Here is a 22,551-nt window from a genome sequence, read left to right on the forward strand (position 1 = left end):
GTAACAAAGCAGAAATAACTAGAACTGTCAAATTTGAATGAACTTAATGTAGCTTTCAAAAATGCTCATCCTGAATGCAAAATTGGAAGGTCAGAATTTTGTGACCTTCATCCTAAGTTGTGTATTTTGTAAAACACTCTGTATGAGTTTGTTTATATCATCAGAATGTCAGACTAATGATTTTGGGTGCAAAACTCAATGATATTAACTACAAAGAGTTACTAGATCTAATGGTATGTGACACTAACAGTTATAACTGCATGATGATGAGTTTGTGTGGTAATGCCCTGGTAAAGAAACTGCTCTTGAATTGTTTTAATGACTCTTAGGAGGAAATGCCTGACAATGTTACCTGCAAACTGACAGATCTAAAATGATAGTAGTGGTTAAATCTGAGGAAGAGTACTTTGAATCTTTAATTGATAACTTAGAAAATCTCAAAAATCACCACTATCTTATTAAAATCCAAAGCAAGTTTTTTAAGAACAAAAGAGCACAACTTTATGAAACTGAATGTATAGTTCTAGCTGATATTGCAGAAGACTTTACACTTGCAGTTATGTATGAAATATAAGGGTACTACTGGGTCAATGACCAGGCAACAGTGCGTCCATTTGTTCTGTACTTAAAAAATGAAAACGTTGAAGTTCGCAGTTCTTCATTTTGCAGTCTACATGACTAATTGGAGCACAACACTTCAGTTGTCCATGTGCTTCAAAAGTATATAACAAATTACATAAAAGAAGAGTTTCCCAAGGTTGGTAAACTCATATACTTTTCGGATGGGAGTGGTAGCCAATACAAGAAGAAAACAAATTCTCAAAGTTGATTTCGGGTTGGAGGCCAAATGGCACTTTTGCCTCTTGCCATGGTAAAAATGCTTGCGATGGAATAGGAGGTACAACAAAAGATGAAGTGAGTAAAGCCAACCTACAAAGAATTACCACAGATCAAATTCTTACAATAGAGGACATGAACGCCTTTTGGAAAGGTAGTATTAAAGACATCACCTATTTTCACATCAAGAAATAAGAGGTAGTTCTTCATATTGAAACAACACTTCAAACCAGATATGAAAACTTTATAGCAGTAAAAGGACAAGGCAATTCCACAAATTCCTTGGCATTTCAGAAAAGTTCGTTCGATGCTATGTGACATCAGAAACTGAAATTTGTGAGGATCATTGTGTCTGTAAAATTACATCTGTGTCTTATTGAATAACATGTATGTGTGATGGACAGTAGTGGCTTGCATGGCTTGAGAGCATATGTTAGGAAAAAAAATCATGTTTTGTGAATTTTTACCACCCTGCTGGCCCGAGAGTGTCAGTCAAGAAATTTGCTAGCGACAGAATTTGAATACCAATGAAAAACACATTAAGGAAGCTTTCAGTGCTTGAACTTATCGCAGCAACTGGAAGGTCTTATTCAATATCACAAAAGTTGTCAGAAGAAATAAGTGTTCTTAACAATTATTACGAGGATTAGGAAGCACCGCATCTTGAAAGTGTGTTAATTGAAAATATTTATTTTAATTTTATTAAGATAATATAAATGTTGAGTTCCATAATTTTTGAGTTTTTCCATATAATTCAGTACCTTAACTACAATTCAATTCAATTCAATTCAATTCAATTTTTATTATCACAACATGCCTTATACAATCAAAGATTGTGACATAGGTGACTTGTCAGTTTTTACACTATATATAACAATACTAAAAATAGACAATAAACTAATAATATACATGGTGTAACATCTTCAAAGAGGTATTTTAATTACAATTATAATGCATTGTTACCATTCATGAAATCTTCTACACTATAGTAACATTTATCTTTCAGATATTTTTCCAGGTCTCTTTTGGTGCCTTTTACATTTGGGTCATCCATATCTTTCCATATTTTATTTACAAATTTCATGCCCATATAGTATGGGGTTTTTTCATATGATTTTAAACGGTGGGTAGGTAACATGTAGCTCGTTCTATGTCTTGTAACATATTGATGCAAGAAGAAGTTGTCTTCAAGAAGTTGTGGGTTTCTTTTCGTGAAAGTGAGAGTTTCATAGATGTATATGCTTGGAATGCTCATTAGATCCAGTTTTACAAATAAAGGTTTGCAGTGTTGCTTTGGTTTTGCTCCCACCATTGCTCGGATGATTCTTTTATGTAGTCTAAAAGCTCTAAGTAAATTTGTTTTTTCAGACCCCCAGAAAATTATACTATACCTAATGACTGAAACAAAATATGCATTATATACAGTTTTTCTTACAGCTAAATCAGTAATACTATACAAGATATTCATAATATATACAAGGCTATTCAGTCGACCCAGTATGTTGTCCACATGGCGACTCCATAACAGGTTTTTATTGACTAACATGCCAAGGAATTTGACACAGTCTGCAGTCTCTAATTTTTTGTCCATATACCTTATTTCACTTATAGACTGTGCAGATTGTTTTGTGGTGAAATGAACAATTTCTGTTTTTGTAATATTTAATGTCAAGTTATTGTTTTTGACCCATGCCTCCACTTCCCCAAGTGTTTGTTCAATATGATGAATTAGGTCTACCTCATTTTTACAACAGACTACAGCTGTTGAGTCATCTGCATAGAGGATAGTATCAGACTGGACCTGACATGGCATATCATTAATATAATATAGAAAAAGCAGTGGCCCTAATATTGAGCCTTGTGGAACACCTAATTGAGTGTTTTTCCAGCCAGAGAGAAATTTCTTGCCGTTGATGTTAATAAGTACTCTTTGTTTTCTGTTTTCCAAGTATGATGACATCCAGCTAAGAGATTTGCCTTGAAAACCATAGCGTGCCAATTTTTGGAGATGCAGGTCATGATTTACTGTGTCAAAGGCTTTGGACAGGTCACAAAAGATGCCTGACACACACATTCTATCATCAAGACATCTGCTGACTTTTGTGACTAATTCATTTATTGCATGGATTGTGCTGCGACCTTTTCTGAAACCATATTGATTGCCTAAGATAATGCTGTTAGATGAATTGTGATTTTCAATCTGATCACATGCAGCTCTTTCAAATATTTTTGAGAAAATTGGTAACAGTGAGATTGGCCTATAGTTGCCCAATTCATCTTGTTTGCCTTTTTTGAATAATAATTGGTTACAGCTAGACAGTATCACACATGAATTAGGCAACAACCATAAGATCCATTGTAGTGTAGTGTGAATTATTTCCTTATTTTCAAAAATTCATTTCTTTGTTCACAGTCAAATATTGATGATGAAATTTTTACAGTACTTTGCTATCATATAAGTGTACAAAATGTGCAAAAATCAAATTTTTGTGTTCAGTCCTGACTTCGATAACTAGCCCAAAACTTTACAAAAAATAAAAATTTTCAAATCACAAAAATTTATAAAAAATTAAGAAAACATTTGTCAGTGTTCTTGCTCCGTATGAGGCTATTAGTCTATGATATCTAGCTAGAGGGTAAAAATACACTCTGGTAAATCACTGCTTAGTTTTTATTTTTGGGTCTAAAAAGTGGATTTTCTAAATTTTCAAGACTAAACTTTGGATGTCATTTTGATTGATTATTTTTGAATTTAGGGTATTTTGGGTAATAAGCAGTCTTGGAGAGGAGACTTTTTTAAAAACAATCATGTCAATTGCAGTGTTGTAATTTAATCCAGTGCAGAGATATTCAAATTAATGTTAATGTCTCCAAATTACAAAACCTCCATGTGCTTACAAATAAAAATGGCCACCATTCAGTATCAGTGCAAGGTAATTTTTTTAAAAAAAACTTTTGTGAACTTTTCATATTCATGGTAATCACATATAAAAAACAAAAATATTTTAAAATCGTCAAGCAACCAACTTAATTTTTATTGGATCACTTTACCTGGAGTGACCCACATGAAGGTTTATTTCTAAAATTCCAAGAACACACATTCTAGGAAGGGTCAAGTAACATACTAGTTCCTGTCACATAAATATTTCACCAACTGACCATTTATGTGAAAGTATATCAATAATGGTTCTTCCCATTGTAGTGCCATTACCATTTCATTCAGATCAGTGAAAATATGTGGAAGAGTACTGTTGCAGCTGCAGGTAGCTGGCCGGCACATGGTGTTGTCCTTTCTGTTATGGCAACCAAACTGTTGACATATTGTGAGGCGGGCCTTGGTGGCTCTGTCAAACCTACCAGGTCAGTAGTAATGCAAGGTTCTTACAGTGTTGGCATGGCAATTTCTCCACCAGTGAGTTTCGGAGGTGTTGTCGAGTTCATGATGGAAACGGCACATTGGCATAACATATGCACTGCTGCTTATATAAATATGCAGCCAGCTGGCCAGATGCCAACTGACATCTCACTGGCCCCCTTCCTGTGGATTGAGGGTGTGGTCGCAACACCGCACTAATACAGCACTTATGTATGAGCGGAAAATAAAGTAATAATTTTGACAGCTGCTACGCACTGGGCCTTCACCAGCCTGCTATCCCATCTCAACCTTTTTCCACCTGCCATTCTGACATCACAGTCACCCCTCCAACCCCAACTGACAATAACTGGTGTCAGAAATGGTGGCATTGTCTCAAGTGAACAGCAGATTTAATATTGTCCAATGGATTTTGGAGGTGTTGTCGAGTTTGTTACTGGAAACGGCACATTGGCATACACACACACACACACACACATGTGCACACATTTTAATAATTACCATAAATAATGACAACCGCCAAGAGTACAAGAGATTGACCTCATTCACAGATAATTCATCACACCAACAGCTTGTACCCCTTGTCAGCTTAAAACTGTATGTACAGCAACTTCTGGCACAAATGTACATCTATCTGCATATTTTATAGCATTAACCAATGTATTACCCCAACCTTTAGGCAGATATTATATGCAACATGTAATCTTAAGACTAATTGCCATGTGAGTGCTTTCTCTCATATAATTAACCCCAATCAAAGAGTGTCATCTATGTATGATTTTACTGCTGTAGCCAATATGATCATTGTAATTCAAGTCTGTAACATTTCACCTAATTGTTATTAACAAGTATGAAGTTTAAGCTATTTGAACATTTCACCTGATTGTATAAACGAGTACGAATATTTAGCTGTTTTAACTTGTCAAAATTGGATTTATATACCACCTGAAGTACACACACATATATTTGACAACTCAAAACAAACACCTCCAAATGCTTTAAACAATTATTCTGTAATAATGTTGTTACAATGTATATTCTTTGCACTTTGTGATTATGTCTTCTCTTCTGCTATACGAACCTTGCACCCAGCTGATTCCAGATGCCATATTTGTTTACTCTAGTTTACCATTAGATATCAGTTTAATTTTTGTAAAAAGTAATCCTAAACCATATTCTGAAATAGTGTCTTGCTTCTCCACTAGGCAGTGCCACAAGTTCCTCCAAAAATCGTAACACAACACACACACACACACACACACACACACACACATAATGCTAACTAATACCGATGATGGAGGTTTAAACCTTCGAAACGCGTCATAGAAATAAATAAAACTGTGACCGGTAACAGTGAACTTTTTGTTTAATTTAATGTCAGTAACAGTCACAGTAAAGCCTAACCTAAAAATGTTTGCATTTAAAGACATATCGTATGTTTAATAGCATCGTGCTACTTCAATCCAATGTTCCTCACTGCAGTCTTTCACATTAATGTTGATAAGTCTGTAGATGTAGTCACCATTAGGCTACAGTTGCTGGCAAGATTGACAGTGGTGCATGTTGATCCCTGTGATGATTCCGAGGTGCTCTGGAGTTAATCCAAGGCATAGTAAGAGTAGAGCCAGAGAAAGGCCTGAAGAGGAACAAGCAGAGAAGTAGACATGAGAATGTGAATGGACATGTGTGGGAGGTGCCACATGCAATAAGGTCAAGGAAATGACAGAGGTTTTTTTATTGTGTTTATTGATGATTATTTAGGGTATTATGTGTAAGGTATTATGGTGTAATGTATTGAGGGTAAGGGAATAAGTTTTTGTGTTAGAGTAGGGGTTCTTTAGAGTTTCTTTGTATATAGGTGCTAACTAGTGGCAATAGCCTTCTGTCGTCAGACTGCTGTACACCAAGGACAAGGACGAGAAGAACGCAAGTGTGACTATAACAGAGCTGATACAGTTGTTAGTAGACAGTAATTGGTATGCACAAGTGGTAATGGCGAGCTAACAGGAAGTTCTGCAGGGTTCGCAGGAGAGCTTCTGTAAAGTTTGGAAGGTAGGAGATGAGATACTGGCAGAAGTAAAGCTGTGAGGATGGGGCGCGAGTCATGCTTGAGTAGCTCAGGTGGTAGAGCACTTGCCCGTGAAAGGCAAGGGTCCCGATTTCGAGTCTCGGTCCGGCACACAGTTTTAATCTGACAGGAAGTTTCATATCAGCGCACACTTTGCTGCAGAGTGAAAATCTCATTCTGGTAACAGGAAGTTGTTCATCATGTATTTCAAGAGCAGCTGAGTCCTGCCCTAGCAGCACCAGAGCAATATTTGTCGGGGCTGCATAAACTACAGGGGGGATTACCATCAGAGTTGAGATTCATAGCAGTTCTAAGTATGGCAGAGTGTACGCTTTACTACCGTATGGTGTCAGTAGAGGTGGAAACTGAGTAAGGTTGTACCCACTGGTTAGGTTCCCAGTAGTGGGGAAGCATGTGCAATTCAAATGTTACACCATGCATCCTTCTCCGGTGAAATGGGGAGTCGTAGGGAAGTTTGTATGTGTGAGGGCAGGTGGTGTGTTGTTGATCTCTGAAGAGGGTGATGAAGAAAGAGAAACTGAAGTATTGTCAGACAGAGATGATAAGATTACAATGTGTCAGCACAGATGATTCAAACTGGTGAGAGAGCATGCTGGTGCAACTGTTCATGGACAGAGCAGGAGGACAGGATCATTTAAGGTGCATTCTGTAACCAAACCTTACTTCCAGCAAACATGGTTACACTATATTTATTCTGTGTACAGTAATGTGGTAGTAGGGGTGAGCTGCTACGAGCATGGGAGGCTCACAGAAGCAAGGTGGCTGGAGTGGAGAGGTAATGTGTTATTAGTTAATGGGAAGGCAGCCGTGATTACAGGAATTACCCAGTTGAGCATGATGGAGTCACATGTGCACTAGCCTGACAAATCATTAGAAGTACTGCCAAAGCAGACTCTAACCATCCTGAATGAAACTTTGAAACTGGACCTGATCCAGTCCCAGAACCAGTTAATAGCCATGCAAGAAGAGCAGATTTAAGCGTAACAGTTTTTTGATGCAGCATGTTAAGCAATTTAGGGGAGAGCAGTGATGAGTCACTGTAGCCTTGAGCATTGTGATTCCTAGAACCACTGTGGATCTAACTCTGCTGTGCATAGCCTTCATCTATCTGATACAGAGAACCACCCATCAATCCCTTCCACCAATGGTACAGGTACTGGTAGATGGGGTCCCTATAGCATAAAATGTGAACTTGGATTATTGTAGTGTGAATGTTGATGACAAATGTGTTCCCTTTGGTTTAAGATGATATGAGGCTGCAAAACGAGCCGTCAGCATCTGCAAAGAAAGTTGCCAAGGGTTCATGACTGACAGGATGTAGAAGTATGAAGACATGATGTGATGTGCATTCCAAAGAAACTAATAGTCTGTTAAAGAGGGTATTAATAAACAACTTAGTAGCATAAGATTAAACCTAGCAAGTAAAGTTTGTATATGAAATGCAGTCTCTGAATCTTGTGGGTTGGGCTTCCAGACACTCCTATAATAGAAACTTGTGCTGTACATGTGATATGCTGTTGCATACTGGTATTCAATGAGACCAAGGACACCACATCTTCCCCTGGAGGTAGACGGTGTAGTTCTGTTGCCGTTTGGGGGCAAATCAGTGAGAGTATGCAGGAGTATTGCAGCAGTTGCTGGTTGCTGGCGGATACAGGGTGTTGCCATTTCAGTTATAACAATTGAGATGTTGAAATACTATGAGATGGGCCAGGCTCATGCAGTGAAACCTGACATGGCAGAAGTAAAGCACAGTTCTTGCAGTGTGGGCAAGGGGATTTTTCCACCAGTTGGTTTGGGTGGCGTTACCAAGTGCATGACGAAATGTGTCTCATTGGCATAACATATGTGCTGCTACAGCATCAAACAATGGAAAATCCAAGATGGAATAACAACAGTATCATGAAATTTACTGTGGTGTATAAGTTGAGTCTGTGTGAATTTATGTATTTATTGTCTACTTCAGTAGAAGGCCTTGTGATCAAAAGCTTACTTTGGGTAGCAATCTTTTTGATGTGCCTGTCTGCGACTCAACATCTCCACTACATTCACTAATACCTTGTATAAATAGCTGTAATTTTTGTAGCAGTTTGGTTCATAGTCCAGCAATCCTTCCAGGACATGTTGGTTATGCTGGGCAAGGGGACAACAGAGAGAAGCTGACAGCAGATACTAGTTTGAGTCTGTCACAGTCTGCCTTCCTGCACTAAGTCACTAGTTAGAGTCTGTCGCAGTCTGCCTTCCTGCACTAAGTCTGCCCTCCAGTACCACAATGCAACAGGCCTTCCAGGCTCACTCTGGCCAAAGCTGGACTCATGCTCTATGTACAGCAGTCATCTTCTGTCACTGTGGTGGGCGCACTTCTGCACTGTGCACCAATGGCTGATGGGACACAGTCATTCACCACAGAGTTAGCTACTATAGCAAGATTCGTCTACATGCACCACTGATACCTGGTGTTTGTGATTTGACTCACCCAACAGGGCTCACGTCGGCAAAGCTGGGTGCACTATTGGAGCCAGCTGGCTGAATGCTAGCTGACATCTCGCCAGACACCTGGTCTTCTTCCCATGGAGCAGTGGTGTGGTCACTACCCTGCAGCAATGCAGTGGTGATGTACAAGTGGAAAATAAAGCATTTTGACAAGTGCTTCTCTCTGTACCTTCACCAACCTGCTACCCTATCTCAACCTTCCGCTGCCCGACATCATAGCCATCCCTTCAACCTCCACTCGACTACACTACTAACCATTCTGGGGGAAGGGGGGGGGGGAGGGTCGATTGGTAGTGGTTCATAAAGTACACTCTCCCATTCATTGTGAAGCTTCATCCATGCTGGATGTGCCATGCTGCACAATGCCACATGCAAATGTGCAGCACAGAATTGCACAAACCAGAACTGAACTGCACAGAACAGAGCAGTGTGTTCATAGATGCACAGCAATGTTGCTGTGTATACGCATACACTTCCTAATAATGGAAAACATGAAATATCATCCAAACAGAGCATATACAAGCAAACAATTTTCTTTGAGGTGTTGGCACTGCATGCAACATGTTATAAAAACAAAATTACATAATTCATACTAACAAAAGAACAGATATGCTAACCTCCCTTCCACAGATCCTAAGTGAAATCATATTCAAGGATGTATAATAGTTCGTGAATACAAAATACATTTTCTTTTTAAAATTAATACCAAACTTTTGTCACAAATACACAAATGAGTGTACAATGAAGCATGTAAGATACTTCTTAGGCTGTTGTAGCCACACACAGTGAAACAGAAAATGTGTCTTAGAAGTGTTGTTTTCTATCACATATAAAGACAAAATCAGAGGTAATATTTCAAGTGTCCATATCTCACAAGTCAAAATTGTACATGTATGTGTGCAACTTACATTGCTCATGGATTGGTGACATCATCTCTCTTTTTGTTAGTTGCTCCAAGTTGATGTAATATGTTTTTGAACAGCATACTGACATGAAGTCAACAATTTGTAAAGTTATGTCATTTTATGATATTCATTTTGCTCTTTAGTAGAACAAATCATAATTTTTTATTATGAGTGGAAACATAAAGCTTGATGAAATTAGTAGGAAAGTAGTTTTCAGTTGATCAGATGCCACATTTGGGGTTCTATCTCATTTCTTACCAAGAGGGATCTGACAAGCAAGAGTACTGTTGTCACTTGTCAGTCTGTCCAGTTTAGAAATATTTCTTGCATTTCCACTGTCTTTCGAAAACTACAGTAATTTACTGTACTATCAGAAAGTTTAACTTCATCATTACATTATTTTTTGTAACAATGCTTTATTTATAAGGCACTGCCACCAACCTGCCCCCTTTTCTTTGTTACAGGTAGCCGCCGTCCAAGTATATTGCCAGTTCCTGACATGTTCACTAGTTCCTCTCTCAACATTGCTGTAGAACCACAGGATGATGCAGGTGATGAAAGTGATGATGAGTTAGATGACGATGTCCCATGGAGATCACCAAGTGAAAAAATTGCGTAAGTCACTCCTTATCCCTAATGGTATTTCATTTCTTTGTTGCATGGCTTGTATTTGCTAAACTTTGTAACATTGTTCACTGAAATGAAATAATTGTAAACCATTTTAGTAAGTGAGCACTACATACAAGAAAACTGGACCTCTCTTTTTATCTGATCTATTAGCATATATTCCTCATATAATTAATTGGCTGGTAATAGGATATAAATGAGGTGGTTAACCGCATACTGTTTAAAAGGAGTATTTTCTGTTAGTGGTTCTACCTGAATTGGAAAACACATTATTAGCAAATTTTGAGTGTTACATCTCTCTCAATTAGGCAACTGTTGTACATTACTGCACTATATATGTTCCTAATATGGTTTATAGGGATCATTTAAAAACAAGGTGACGATCAGCAGACTACCCTGTGTAACAAGAAACATAACAAAATCAAAATTAAATTGTTTGTTTCAATGTTTAGTCCACTGGTGCCCAAAACATGTGGCATGTTTTTAAATGATATCCATAATGGGAATGTATACAATGCACCACCAGAAAGTTGTTGTCTGCTTGAGAATGATATACTGACAAAATTGGCCAATAACACATTCTTCAAAAGACAGCCACTAGTGAAAAATTACTACATTTAAATGTATTGCAGAGTTTAATATTTTCATAATCTTATGGTGTCTGCACCAAATCTTCTTTCTGGCTGAATAGAAAAGGGAATGAGGTGGCCAAAAGGGGTTTAGGAAAGAGAATAGCAGGGGAGAGATTGGAACGTATTATCTACTGGACAAGAAAGTCCTACTTCCTCTCCTCCCATCAACTCCCATCTCTGAATGTCATTCTGTCTCTGAATTTCATTCAGAAAACCCAGCTTTTGGAGTCTTCTCTCTGTAGTTCCACTAGCAATACTTCTTTCACTTTGCGAGAAATGCTGTTATAAAAAGCTGTTATAAAAGAGACTAAAAGAAAGAAAAATACATTTGATATGCAAGTGTCATTGCGAAACAACATAAATACCATATAGTAAGGGTTAAGCAACTATACCGTAAGACTCAGTGATGCAGTATCTGAATCAGACGGAGAATAGGTGGGTACGTAATGGACCTGATGTGGTTTCCTCACGTTCATCAAGAAGCGGTAAGATATTGAAGTAATACCTTTGCTTGATGAATACAGCAACAGTATAAGAGAAGAAATCTTCATTTTCACTATATTCCTTTTGGTAGGAAAGAAAATGAAAAATTTGTAGAATGCTTTTTTGTAGTCAGTATTTCCTGTATATGCTGTTTGAGACCTCTGTCAGCCAGATGCCGACTATTTTGAGATCCAATTTTTATTGCATTGAAAATTTGCGTGATTATGAAGAAGTTTCATGAATAATTCCATGACCACACTCATTTATATTTACACACAAATTTCATTTTGCTTGAGAAAATACTTATGTTAACTATAATAATTACACTCCATTAAAAAAAACCTAATCACAGCAATTTCTCCCCTGTTAGTAGAAGTGCTTACGTAGTTTTATTATTCTTCTACTTCAACAGTGAATTGCATGTTTGGTTGTAGCACATACACTTTGTCAGTGGTTGTGGATATAATAGATTTAATAATCTGTCAACTGTACACATTCTCTACTAGATGCTCTTTTTTATTGACATGGAGAATTAGAACTTCGTATAAAACTATTTTTCATTGTGTGGTGTAGACTAGCTATCTTGAAACCATGCAAAATGTTTAGCTGACATTCAAACCTATATTTCAGTAACAATTAAGATTTGTGAAAAACAACTGACCTGTATTTTAATTGTTGCGACCTTACTTCAGGCCACAATGATGATATATTCATGGGTGCCTCAAACAGAAATCATAATGACGTCATTCTAGAGTAGTAGAATAAAGTCCAGTCACAACTTAGACAATGCATATTTTGTATTTAAAATTCCATGTAATCTATGTGTGATGGAAATCAGAAGATTCATAGCATCCACACACAGCAAACAGTCATGGTATTGTAAATTCCACATGTAGAGGTGAGGTGGATAATAGCACCTGCCCAAAATGGAAACTTGTGAAAGGCGTGCAATAGTGGCCACATTCCTGCCATAGGCACCCTTGTCTTCACCAGTGATGTGTGGTGTTACACATCCATTTGCACATCCAGCTTGATCACTAAATTAATAGTTGCTATTGCCACTATTGATTTTTAGAACTTTGATTTTTTTGTGAAAACAATTTGTAAATTAGATAGTACATTTTGAAATCCAGTTAGTCGACAAAGAAATCCATCAGTTTTGTTGCTGTATTTATTTTCTCCTTCTTCCTCCTATTTCTTCTCCATATTTGTCATCTTCTTCTTTTAGTGTCACAACTTTCCCCCTCACCTAATAACTTCAGTTTCTCTTTGTTTCCAGTAATGTAATACCAAGACTGATTAAGTACTGCTTTTCCGGAACACAAAGTTTCCTGTTAGAGTTAATCCTTTATTGTGCCTGTTGCAAGCCTTTCAGTAATTTTCATTGATAAATTAAGGGGTAATAAATAAATAGTGACACAGTATTAGCACCGGTATGTTACGTCGAATATGCTTTTATGACAGTAAATTCTCGTGTAGTATGAACAAACATTCATTTACTTATCACTTCTAGAATTATTATACTACTGCTCAGAAGCACATCTACTTCTCCACTGTATATGAATGGACCTCAGGAATAATATAATACATTATTCGTGATAGGTGCTAAAAATACATCTTTTCTGTATCACTTAATGTAGTAGGTATGATACAGCAACATCTTCAAAATTAATATAGAAGAGCATACATTATGTCATAAATAGCAATCACAGTGAGGAGCATTGGCAATTATATGTATGATATCTTACATGAAATTTGCTTTGAAATAAGAATTATTGCATGTACTAGCAGTCATCAACACATCTGTCTACACATTCCTCTGAGTTATTGGAAACAGTTGGTAGCTACATTAAAATTTGCCATCATTAGTGTTCATTAAGCCAGACCCTAAGTAATAATAGTGCATTCTCAGTCATCTTTTCCACATGTTACTCCCAAAGTTGAAAAAATCTGTTCTGATGAATGTTTTTGATAACATTCATCATTACAGTATTTGTATATTTCAGTGCAGTATATGGTGTAAATATAATGGATGTTACACTTCATAAAAGTAATTTTAAGTTAAAGAACAAAATTTTTTGTCGAGAGTATCCAAAAATTATGACTCAGCTTTACAGAGTAAACTTAAGCAAATACAGAATGAAGGATCAAAATACTGTGCAAAGTGTCATAATTGTTATGACTCTGGAGTTGCATTTGGGGTTTGTGAGGCTCAAAACCCTACCTGGAAACCCACATTTAGCTGTCTTAGAGTTTCCTTGAATTACTCTAAAAGGGTTTGAGACTGGTCCATGATTTCCTGCCAGATCTAAGTTCATGTTCTGCCTGTAGTGGTCTCATTGTCAATAGAATATTAAATTCTTATCTTTCTTGAAAAGAAAATATTCTCTTACCAGGCACTTCCTATTATTAGGCCCTTCAACACCCATATTACCTGTGATATAAGTAACTGTGTTTTTATGAATATAATAGAGGGAAACATTCCACGTGGGAAAAATAAATTTAAAAAGAAAGATGATGAGACTTATCAAACAAAAGCGCTGGCAGGTCGATAGACACACAAACAAACACAAACATACACACAAAATTCTAGCTTTCGCAACCAACGGTTGCCTCGTCAGGAAAGAGGGAAGGAGAAGGAAAGACAAAAGGATATGGGTTTTAAGGGAGAGGGTAAGGAGTCATTCCAATCCCGGGAGCGGAAAGACTTACCTTAGGGGGGAAAAAAGGACAGGTATACACTCGCACACACACACACACATATCCATTCGCATATACACCTATGGTATATGGTGTATATGCGGATGGATATGTGTGTGTGTGTGTGTGTGTGTGTGTGCGAGTGTATACCTGTCCTTTTTTCCCCCCTAAGGTAAGTCTTTCCGCTCCCGGGATTGGAATGACTCCTTACCCTCTCCCTTAAAACCCATATCCTTTTGTCTTTCCTTCTCCTTCCCTCTTTCCTGACGAGGCAACCGTTGGTTGCGAAAGCTAGATTTTTGTGTGTATGTTTGTGTTTGTTTGTGTGTCTATCGACCTGCCAGCGCTTTTGTTTGGTAAGTCTCATCATCTTTCTTTTTAAATATAACTGTGTTTTTAGATGGATAGACCTTTGACTTCATCAGTAAATACTTAACCAGTGTTTTGAACTCACAGTAACACGCAGATAAAAAATCAAGGTGAAATTGACAGATAGTGTATTAGTTATTGCATGAAATACAGTAAAAACACGCAATATACAGAGTGATTATAATTAAAGCTCCAGCTTTAAAACACCATAAAAAAAGAAATGCTGCTAAACTGACATTTAATTTGAGCAGAATATTATTGAAGAAGGAGAAAACAAACGTTACATAAACAAGAAAACTAACAATAATTTCCTCATCAGATGGCGCTATAAGCATCACAACGTAAATGGATTTGGCTGCAAATAACAGATGAATGACAATATGGTGGCTGTGGTGTGAGTTGCATATTAAACTGACCATAATGTGCAACATGCATAACCACACAAGTTTGGCATTCAACAAATGTGGCACTGTTAGTTAATAGAATTTAAAAAAAAGTCCTGTTCAGTTGCCAGTAACTTCTTATTTATTACACTACCAGTTTAAAGGCCTAAATCCTCATCCTTGGGTGCCACCAAATAATTATGGAAACATAAATGTGTGGCAGTTAGGCCATTCAATGATTTGAGGTCACAACCACATCAAACAAATGCATGGGAGCATAGGACCAGCAACTGCAGCACTGTCAATGTAGGTACCGTGGTTACTGGTCCTATGTTCCCCATACATAAATGAGATGTGGATGTGAACCCCCCCCCCCTACATGATTGACCAGCCTGACCACCACACATTTATGTTTCTGTAATTATTTGGTGTCACCTGAACGTGAAGCTTTAGACTTTGAAACTGGTTGTACTATAAATAAGAAATTATGGGCAACTGAAGTGGTAATATTTTTACTGTTTTTTTCTTATTTTTTTCCTCCTTCTCCTCTTCTTCTCTCTCTCATTTTTACTTTTTTACATGTTCCTCAATTGTAGATGTGCACCTGGTCAAATATTTTGTACTGTTAGTTAGGTGAGCCCAGCCACCATGGCAAGGACACGCGATTCACATGGGGAAAACCAGTTTTCAATTGTTCTGGAGCCAAAAACTCCACAAAAAGCAACAATGAAATTTGTTTTTAACTTTATGATACTGGTGATAGACATTTCTAGTATGCTTTCTACAGTTTTTTGCCACAAGTTGAAATCAAGGAACAGCATATTTCACAACAGATCTAAGTATCTCAGGGGTCACATTCAGAATGCATAGTGCAGTGTGTGCCTTCAGTTCAGCTACACTTGTAATTGGAGCACTAAATACAGCATCTTTCATATAGCCCCACAGCCAGAAGTCATACAGATTATGATCAGGTGATCTGGACAGCCAGGCTGTAGAGAAATGATGGCTGATAACTCTAGCACTTGCAAAATGCCTCTGCACAGCTGCTTCACTGGCTGGCAGTGTAGGGAGGAGCACCATTTTGCAATAAAATTATCCTATCTGTGCTGTTGAAGGGCTGGGATGATGTTGGTGCACAAAATAATGTCATAGCATATATCAGTGACAGTATTGGTAATCACGAACCTGCACTGCAATGTTACCTTTGCAGAATGAAACGGTATCAGTTGATTTGTGAGTGGATTTTCCATTGGCCATTTTGTACAATTCTGTGTATTGTCATGTCATTGGAGATGGAAATGTGCATCATCTGTCCACAGAATGTTCTATGGCCATTCATCGTCCATTTCCATGTGAGCAAGAAATTCATAATTTTGTATGGATAGCTATACAGGATGTTTAGTAGAATTTTATGAACCATCCTCACAGACATGTCCAAATTCCCTGTGTATTGTGTGTGTGCACAACCACTTGACACCTGCATTGCTGTGGCCACATCTTCTATTGACGCTGGATCGACTGTTTTCCTCCGTCTGCCACATTGCATTTACGGAACCTGTCTTCTCAAATTTTGTAATCTTTTCTCCAAAGGGAGACTTGAGACCAACACCTTTTTTTACACCAATGATTGTCTGGAACTTCTGCAGAGCTGCCCAGTCACTGTTCTTGTTAAAGGAGCTTTAACAGCAGCACAGTCGTGCCATGCATTTCAGATGCAAACGAGGAACAGCTGTGTACTCTACATCTTTTATTTTGCATATTCTGCCACTTACAGCACCATCTAGTTGTAAAATTTTCATTAATTTTTTCCCATAATGTTTCCCCCTTCTCTGATAATATTCTGGCGTTCTACGGATCGGAGCGTGGAATGTCAGATCCCTTAATCGAGCAGGTAGGTTAGAAAATTTAAAAAGGGAAATGGATAGGTTAAAGTTAGATATAGTGGGAATTAGTGAAGTTTGGTGGCAGGAGGAACTAGACTTCTGGTCAGGTGACTACAGGGTTATAAACACAAAGTCAAATAGGGGTAATGCAGGAGTAGGTTTAATAATGAATAGGAAAATAGGAATGCGGTAAGCTACTACAAACAGCATAGTGAACGCATTATTGTGGCCAAGATAGATACGAAGCCCACACCTACTACAGTAGTACAAGTTTATATGCCAACTAGCTCTGCATATGACGAAGAAATTGAAGAAATGTATGATGAAATAAAAGAAATTATTCAGATAGTGAAGGGAGACAAAAATTTAATAGTCATGGGTGACTGGAATTCGAGTGTAGGAAAAGGGATAGAAGGAAACATAGTAGGTAAATATGGATTAGGGCTAAGAAATGAAAGAGGAAGCCGCCTGGTAGAATTTTGCACAGAACACAACTTAATCATAGCTAACACTTGGTTTAAGAATCATGATAGAAGGTTGTATACATGGAAGAACCCTGGAGATACTAAAAGGTATCAGATAGATTATATAATGGTAAGACAGAGATTTAGGAACCAGGTTTTAAATTGTAAGACATTTCCAGGGGCAGATGTGGACTCTGACCACAATCTATTGGTTATGACCTGTAGATTAAAACTGAAGAAACTGCAAAAAGGTGGGAATTTAAAGAGATGGGACCTGGATAAACTGAAAGAACCAGAGGTTGTACAGAGTTTCAGGGAGAGCATAAGGGAACAATTGACAGGAACGGGGGAAAGAAATACAGTAGAAGAAGAATGGGTAGCTTTGAGGGATGAAGTAGTGAAGGCAGCAGAGGATCAAGTAGGTAAAAAGACGAGGGCTAGTAGAAATCCTTGGGTAACAGAAGAAATATTGAATTTAATTGATGAAAGGAGAAAATATAAAAATGCAGTAAATGAAGAAGGCAAAAAGGAATACAAACGTCTCAAAAATGAGATCGACAGGAAGTGCAAAATGGTTACGCAGGGATGGCTAGAGGAAAAATGTAAGGATAAAGAGGCTTATCTCACTAGGGGTAAGATAGATACTGCCTACAGGAAAATTAAAGAGACCTTTGGAGATAAGAGAACCACTTGTATGAACATCAAGAGCTCAGATGGAAACCCAGTTCTAAGCAAAGAAGGGAAAGCAGACAGGTGGAAGGAGTATATAGAGCGTCTATACAAGGGCGATGTACTTGAGGACAATATTATGGAAATGGAAGAGGATGTAGAGGAAGATGAAATGGGAGATACGATACTGCGTGAAGAGTTTGACAGAGCACTGAAAGACCTGAGTCGAAACAAGGCCCCCGGAGTAGACAACATTCCATTGGAACTACTGACGGCCTTGGGAGAGCCAGTCCTGACAAAACTCTACCATCTGGTGAGCAAGATGTATGAAACAGGCGAAATACCCTCAGACTTCCAGAAGAATATAATAATTCCAATCCCAAAGAAAGCAGGTGTTGACAGATGTGAAAATTACCAAACAATCAGTTTAATAAGCCACAGCTGCAAAATACTAACACGAATTCTTTACAGACGAATGGAAAAACTAGTAGAAGCCGACCTCGGGGAAGATCAGTTTGGATTCCGTAGAAATACTGGAACACGTGAGGCAATACTGACCTTACGACTTATCTTAGAAGAAAGATTAAGGAAAGGCAAAACTACATTTCTAGCATTTGTAGACTTAGAGAAAGCTTTTGACAATGTTGATTGGAATACTCTCTTTCAAATTCTAAAGGTGGCAGGGGTAAAATACAGGGAGTGAAAGGCTATTTACAATTTGTACAGAAACCAGATGGCAGTTATAAGAGTCGAGGGACATGAAAGGGAAGCAGTGTTTGGGAAGGGAGTAAGACAGGGTTGTAGCCTCTCCCCGATGTTATTCAATCTGTATATTGAGCAAGCAGTAAAGGAAACAAAAGAAAAATTCGGAGTAGGTATTAAAATCCATGGAGAAGAAATAAAAACTTTGAGGTTCGCTGATGACATTGTAATTCTGTCAGAGACAGCAAAGGACTTGGAAGAGCAGTTGAACAGAATGGATGGTGTCTTGAAGGGAGGATATAAAATGAACATCAACAAAAGCAAAATGAGGATAATGGAATGTAGTCGAATTAAGTCAGGTGATGCTGAGGGAATTAGATTGGGAAATGAGACACTTAAAGTAGTAATGGAGTTTTGCTATTTGGGGAGCAAAATAACTGATGATGGTCAAAGTAGAGAGGATATAAAATGTAGACTGGCAATGGCAAGAAAAGCGTTTCTGAAGAAGAGAAATTTGTTAACATCGAGTATAGATTTAAGTGTCAGGAAGTCATTTCTGAAAGTATTTGTATGGAGTGTAGCCATGTATGGAAGTGAAACATGGACAGTAAATAGTTTGGACAAGAAGAGAATAGAAGCTTTCAAAATGTGGTGCTACAGAAGAATGCTGAAGATTAGATGGGTAGATCACATAACTAATGAGGAAGTATTGAGTAGGATTGGGGAGAAGAGAAGTTTGTGGCACAACTTGACCAGAAGAAGGGATCAGTTGGTAGGACATGTTCTGAGGCATCAAGGGATCACCAATTTAGCATTGGAGGGCAGCGTGGAGGGTAAAAATCGTAGGGGGTGACCAAGAGATGAATACACTAAGCAGATTCAGAAGGATGTAGGTTGCAGTAGGTACTGGGAGATGAAGAAGCTTGCACAGGATAGAGTGGCATGGAGAGCTGTGTCAAACCAGTCTCAGGACTGGAGACCACAACAACAACAATCACTCCCCTCTATTTCCTCTTCCGGTTGTGAATGATTTGCAGAAAGAATGATTGGTTGTAAACCTCCATGTGTGTTGAAATCTCTCTAATTATACCTTAACGATCTTTTTACGAGGTATACATTGGAGGAAGCAATATAATGGTTGACCATTCTAGGAATGTATGCTCTGAGAATTTTATCCATAAACTAACCCATGATGTAGAACCCTCTCTTGGAGCATCTGCCACTGGAGTTGGCTAAGCATCTCCATGATACTCTTGTGCATACTAAATGAACCTGTAACAAAACATGTTGCTCTTCTTTGTTTCCTCTGTCATTCACATTTGGTAAGGATCGCAGAGTTGTGAGCAGTATTCAAGTATTGGTTGAACAAGGGTTTTCTGAGCTAACTCCTTTCTGGATTGACTACACTTTATGATGACTCTTCTAATGAATCTCAGCTTGGCATCTGCGTTAACTATAATTAGTTTTATATGGTTGTTCTACTTTAAATCATTCCATATTCATACTCCTACATATCTTACAGATGTGACTGCTTCCAGGGACTTTTCTACAATTTCCTGCATTTTGCTACCATTTTCTAATGTTGTTACTTCTTTGTATACAACAGCATCAGCCAGGAAAAACCTCATGGAATTTCCAATGCTATCCACTTGGTCATTTGCCTATATTTGTGAAAACCAAATGCTCTGTATCACTACCTTGCAGTGCACCCAGTGTTACTTTGTGTCTGGAGACAGGTCTGTATTGAGAATGACATACTGTGTTCTGTTTTCTAGAAACTGCTTAATCCAGCCACAAAACTTGTCAGGTATTCCACACACTCATTTTTAGCTCATTAGGCAAGAGTGTGGTACTGTATTCAATACCTTCAGGAAGTCAGTGAAAATCCCATCAACCTGGATACAGGAATATAATGCTTTCTGGGTCTCATGGATGAAATGCTGCTTGACACAGTCACATTGATTAAATATCTAGCCATAATGTTGCAAAACAATACAAAATGGAATGAGCACTCAAGTATGGTAGTAGTGGATATGGATGACTCACTTTGATTTGCTTGGGGAATTTTAGGAAAGTGTAAGTCATGCATATTGGAGACCATGTATAGAACACTATTGTTACCCATTCTTGAGAACTGATCAAGTGTTTGAGATCCTTACAAGGTCAGATTAAAGGAAGACATCGAAGCAGTTCAGTGGTGTGCTGCTAGGTTTGTTATTGGTAGGCTTGATCAACACACAAGTGTTATGGAGATGCCTTGTGAATTCAAATGAGAATTCCTGGAGGGAAGACAGTGTTCTTATAATGAAACAGTATTGGGAAAATTTAAAGAAAAGGCATTTGAATCTGACTGCAGAATGATTAGTATTAGTTTTAGTACAAGGTGTCCTCCACCACACATAGTAAGGTGGCTTGCAGAGTATGGACATAGATGTAGAGCAAGCTGGCTTTCATATGATTGTTATTTTCAGAATACATATTGATAGATTTCTAAAGAGCTTTTCAGTCTCCAGAAATTTCAGAATAAGTGAGCATAAAACATGTTGCAAAATATTACAACAGACTGATGTCAGAGATATAGCTATACAGTTTTGTGCATCTGTCCTGTGAACCTACTTGGAAGTGACCTACGCTTCTTTTAGTCACCAGAAATGCTTTGCTCCTCCAGTTACCTTTGATACACTTTTGTTAAAAGAGGAACAAGTTTTCACATACTCTATGTAAGATCATGTTGGTATTATCCCATGTGGTCCAGGGGCATTGCCTCTGTTGCACAGTTTTAGTTGCTTTTCTATGCCATGGTCACTTATTTCAATATTGATGGTTTTCACATTTGTCAGACAATGTAAAGGATGAAGTACAGTGTGAATGTGCTCAGGTAATCAGTTTTGGAAACTGACTTTCAGTGTTTTGGCATTCTCTGTGTGTCATCCTCCATTTTCAATGCCATTTTGGTCCCAGAGTACCTGTACAGAGATCTTTAATCCATTTAGGATTTAGCATGACTGTCAAACCATAGCAGTTCTTTCCCATCCATCACAACTTCCCTTGGGACATACTTATCTAAGACATATTGTACAAAATCACTGAACTTTGTCGATAGATACTCAATGTTTTTGGTCCTGCAGATGAATTTTTCATGTTGACTGCTCAGGTAATCTGTTTCTTGTTACTCTTGTTAAGCAGAAATGTCTTCCTACTTTTCCTGTTTACAACCATATTTACTGATGGTGTTAAAGCCTTGCAATTAGAGCTTCCCTGTTGTGTACTGAGTCAAATAATTCAAACATTTTCGTGGTTAGGAGATTATTTTCATGAGTCAGTTCTCTGATTAGCTGCTCAAGGTAATTTTCAGATAACGCATTTAGAACGATTTCATATGGTTCCCTGCCCCTATTACCCACTTTAATCACTTGAATATCCCTGTCTATAGCTGGTAAGTTGATATCTTCACCAAATACAATAACATGACCAGGAAATGTATGCAAAACATTATCCAAGTTTCCCCTCACATGTTCCACCAGTACTGCTCCTGAGACAGGAGGTCTATACAAGCATTCAGTGATTATGTTTGATTCACATTTAAAACAAATTATTTACCATTTGGAATCTACTAAGCTTAACAGATAATATCATAATATTTACAGCTGTAAGCATGCCTCCACCACCAGTGTTCAGCCTTATCTTTGTGATATATATTCCAGTTGAAATGTAGAATTTCTGGCTATAGGAACTTCCTTAAACACTTCTGCAGTTAACTAATACTACATTAGCATTTTTTCCTTCCAGTATGCCATAGTGAGTGCTGCTCTCTTTGACTAAGAGGGATAATGAATCCCTGTCTGAAATCAGAACATCCCTTGTCAGGCCTGTGGAGGAATTCCCCTATCTTAAAGACAAATATGTGCACACCACATGTACTCCGCTACCCAGGAGCCGCTT

The 22,551-nt window shown here is 37.9% G+C and overlaps 1 protein-coding gene across 1 annotated transcript in view; it reads left to right on the forward strand.

The window, feature by feature from the left end:
* Nucleotides 1-22,551, forward strand: part of LOC126169379 (potassium channel subfamily T member 2) — a 1,084,296-nt gene that overhangs the window by 905,396 nt on the left and 156,349 nt on the right. Inside the window, exon 17 of the mRNA XM_049920640.1 lies at nt 10,162-10,312. Within this exon, the coding sequence (XP_049776597.1) occupies nt 10,162-10,312 (151 nt within the window). The remainder of the gene's footprint in view (nt 1-10,161; nt 10,313-22,551) is intronic.

Source organism: Schistocerca cancellata, chromosome 1 (genome assembly GCF_023864275.1).
Source record: "Schistocerca cancellata isolate TAMUIC-IGC-003103 chromosome 1, iqSchCanc2.1, whole genome shotgun sequence".
Classification (NCBI taxonomy): Eukaryota; Metazoa; Arthropoda; class Insecta; order Orthoptera; family Acrididae; genus Schistocerca; species Schistocerca cancellata.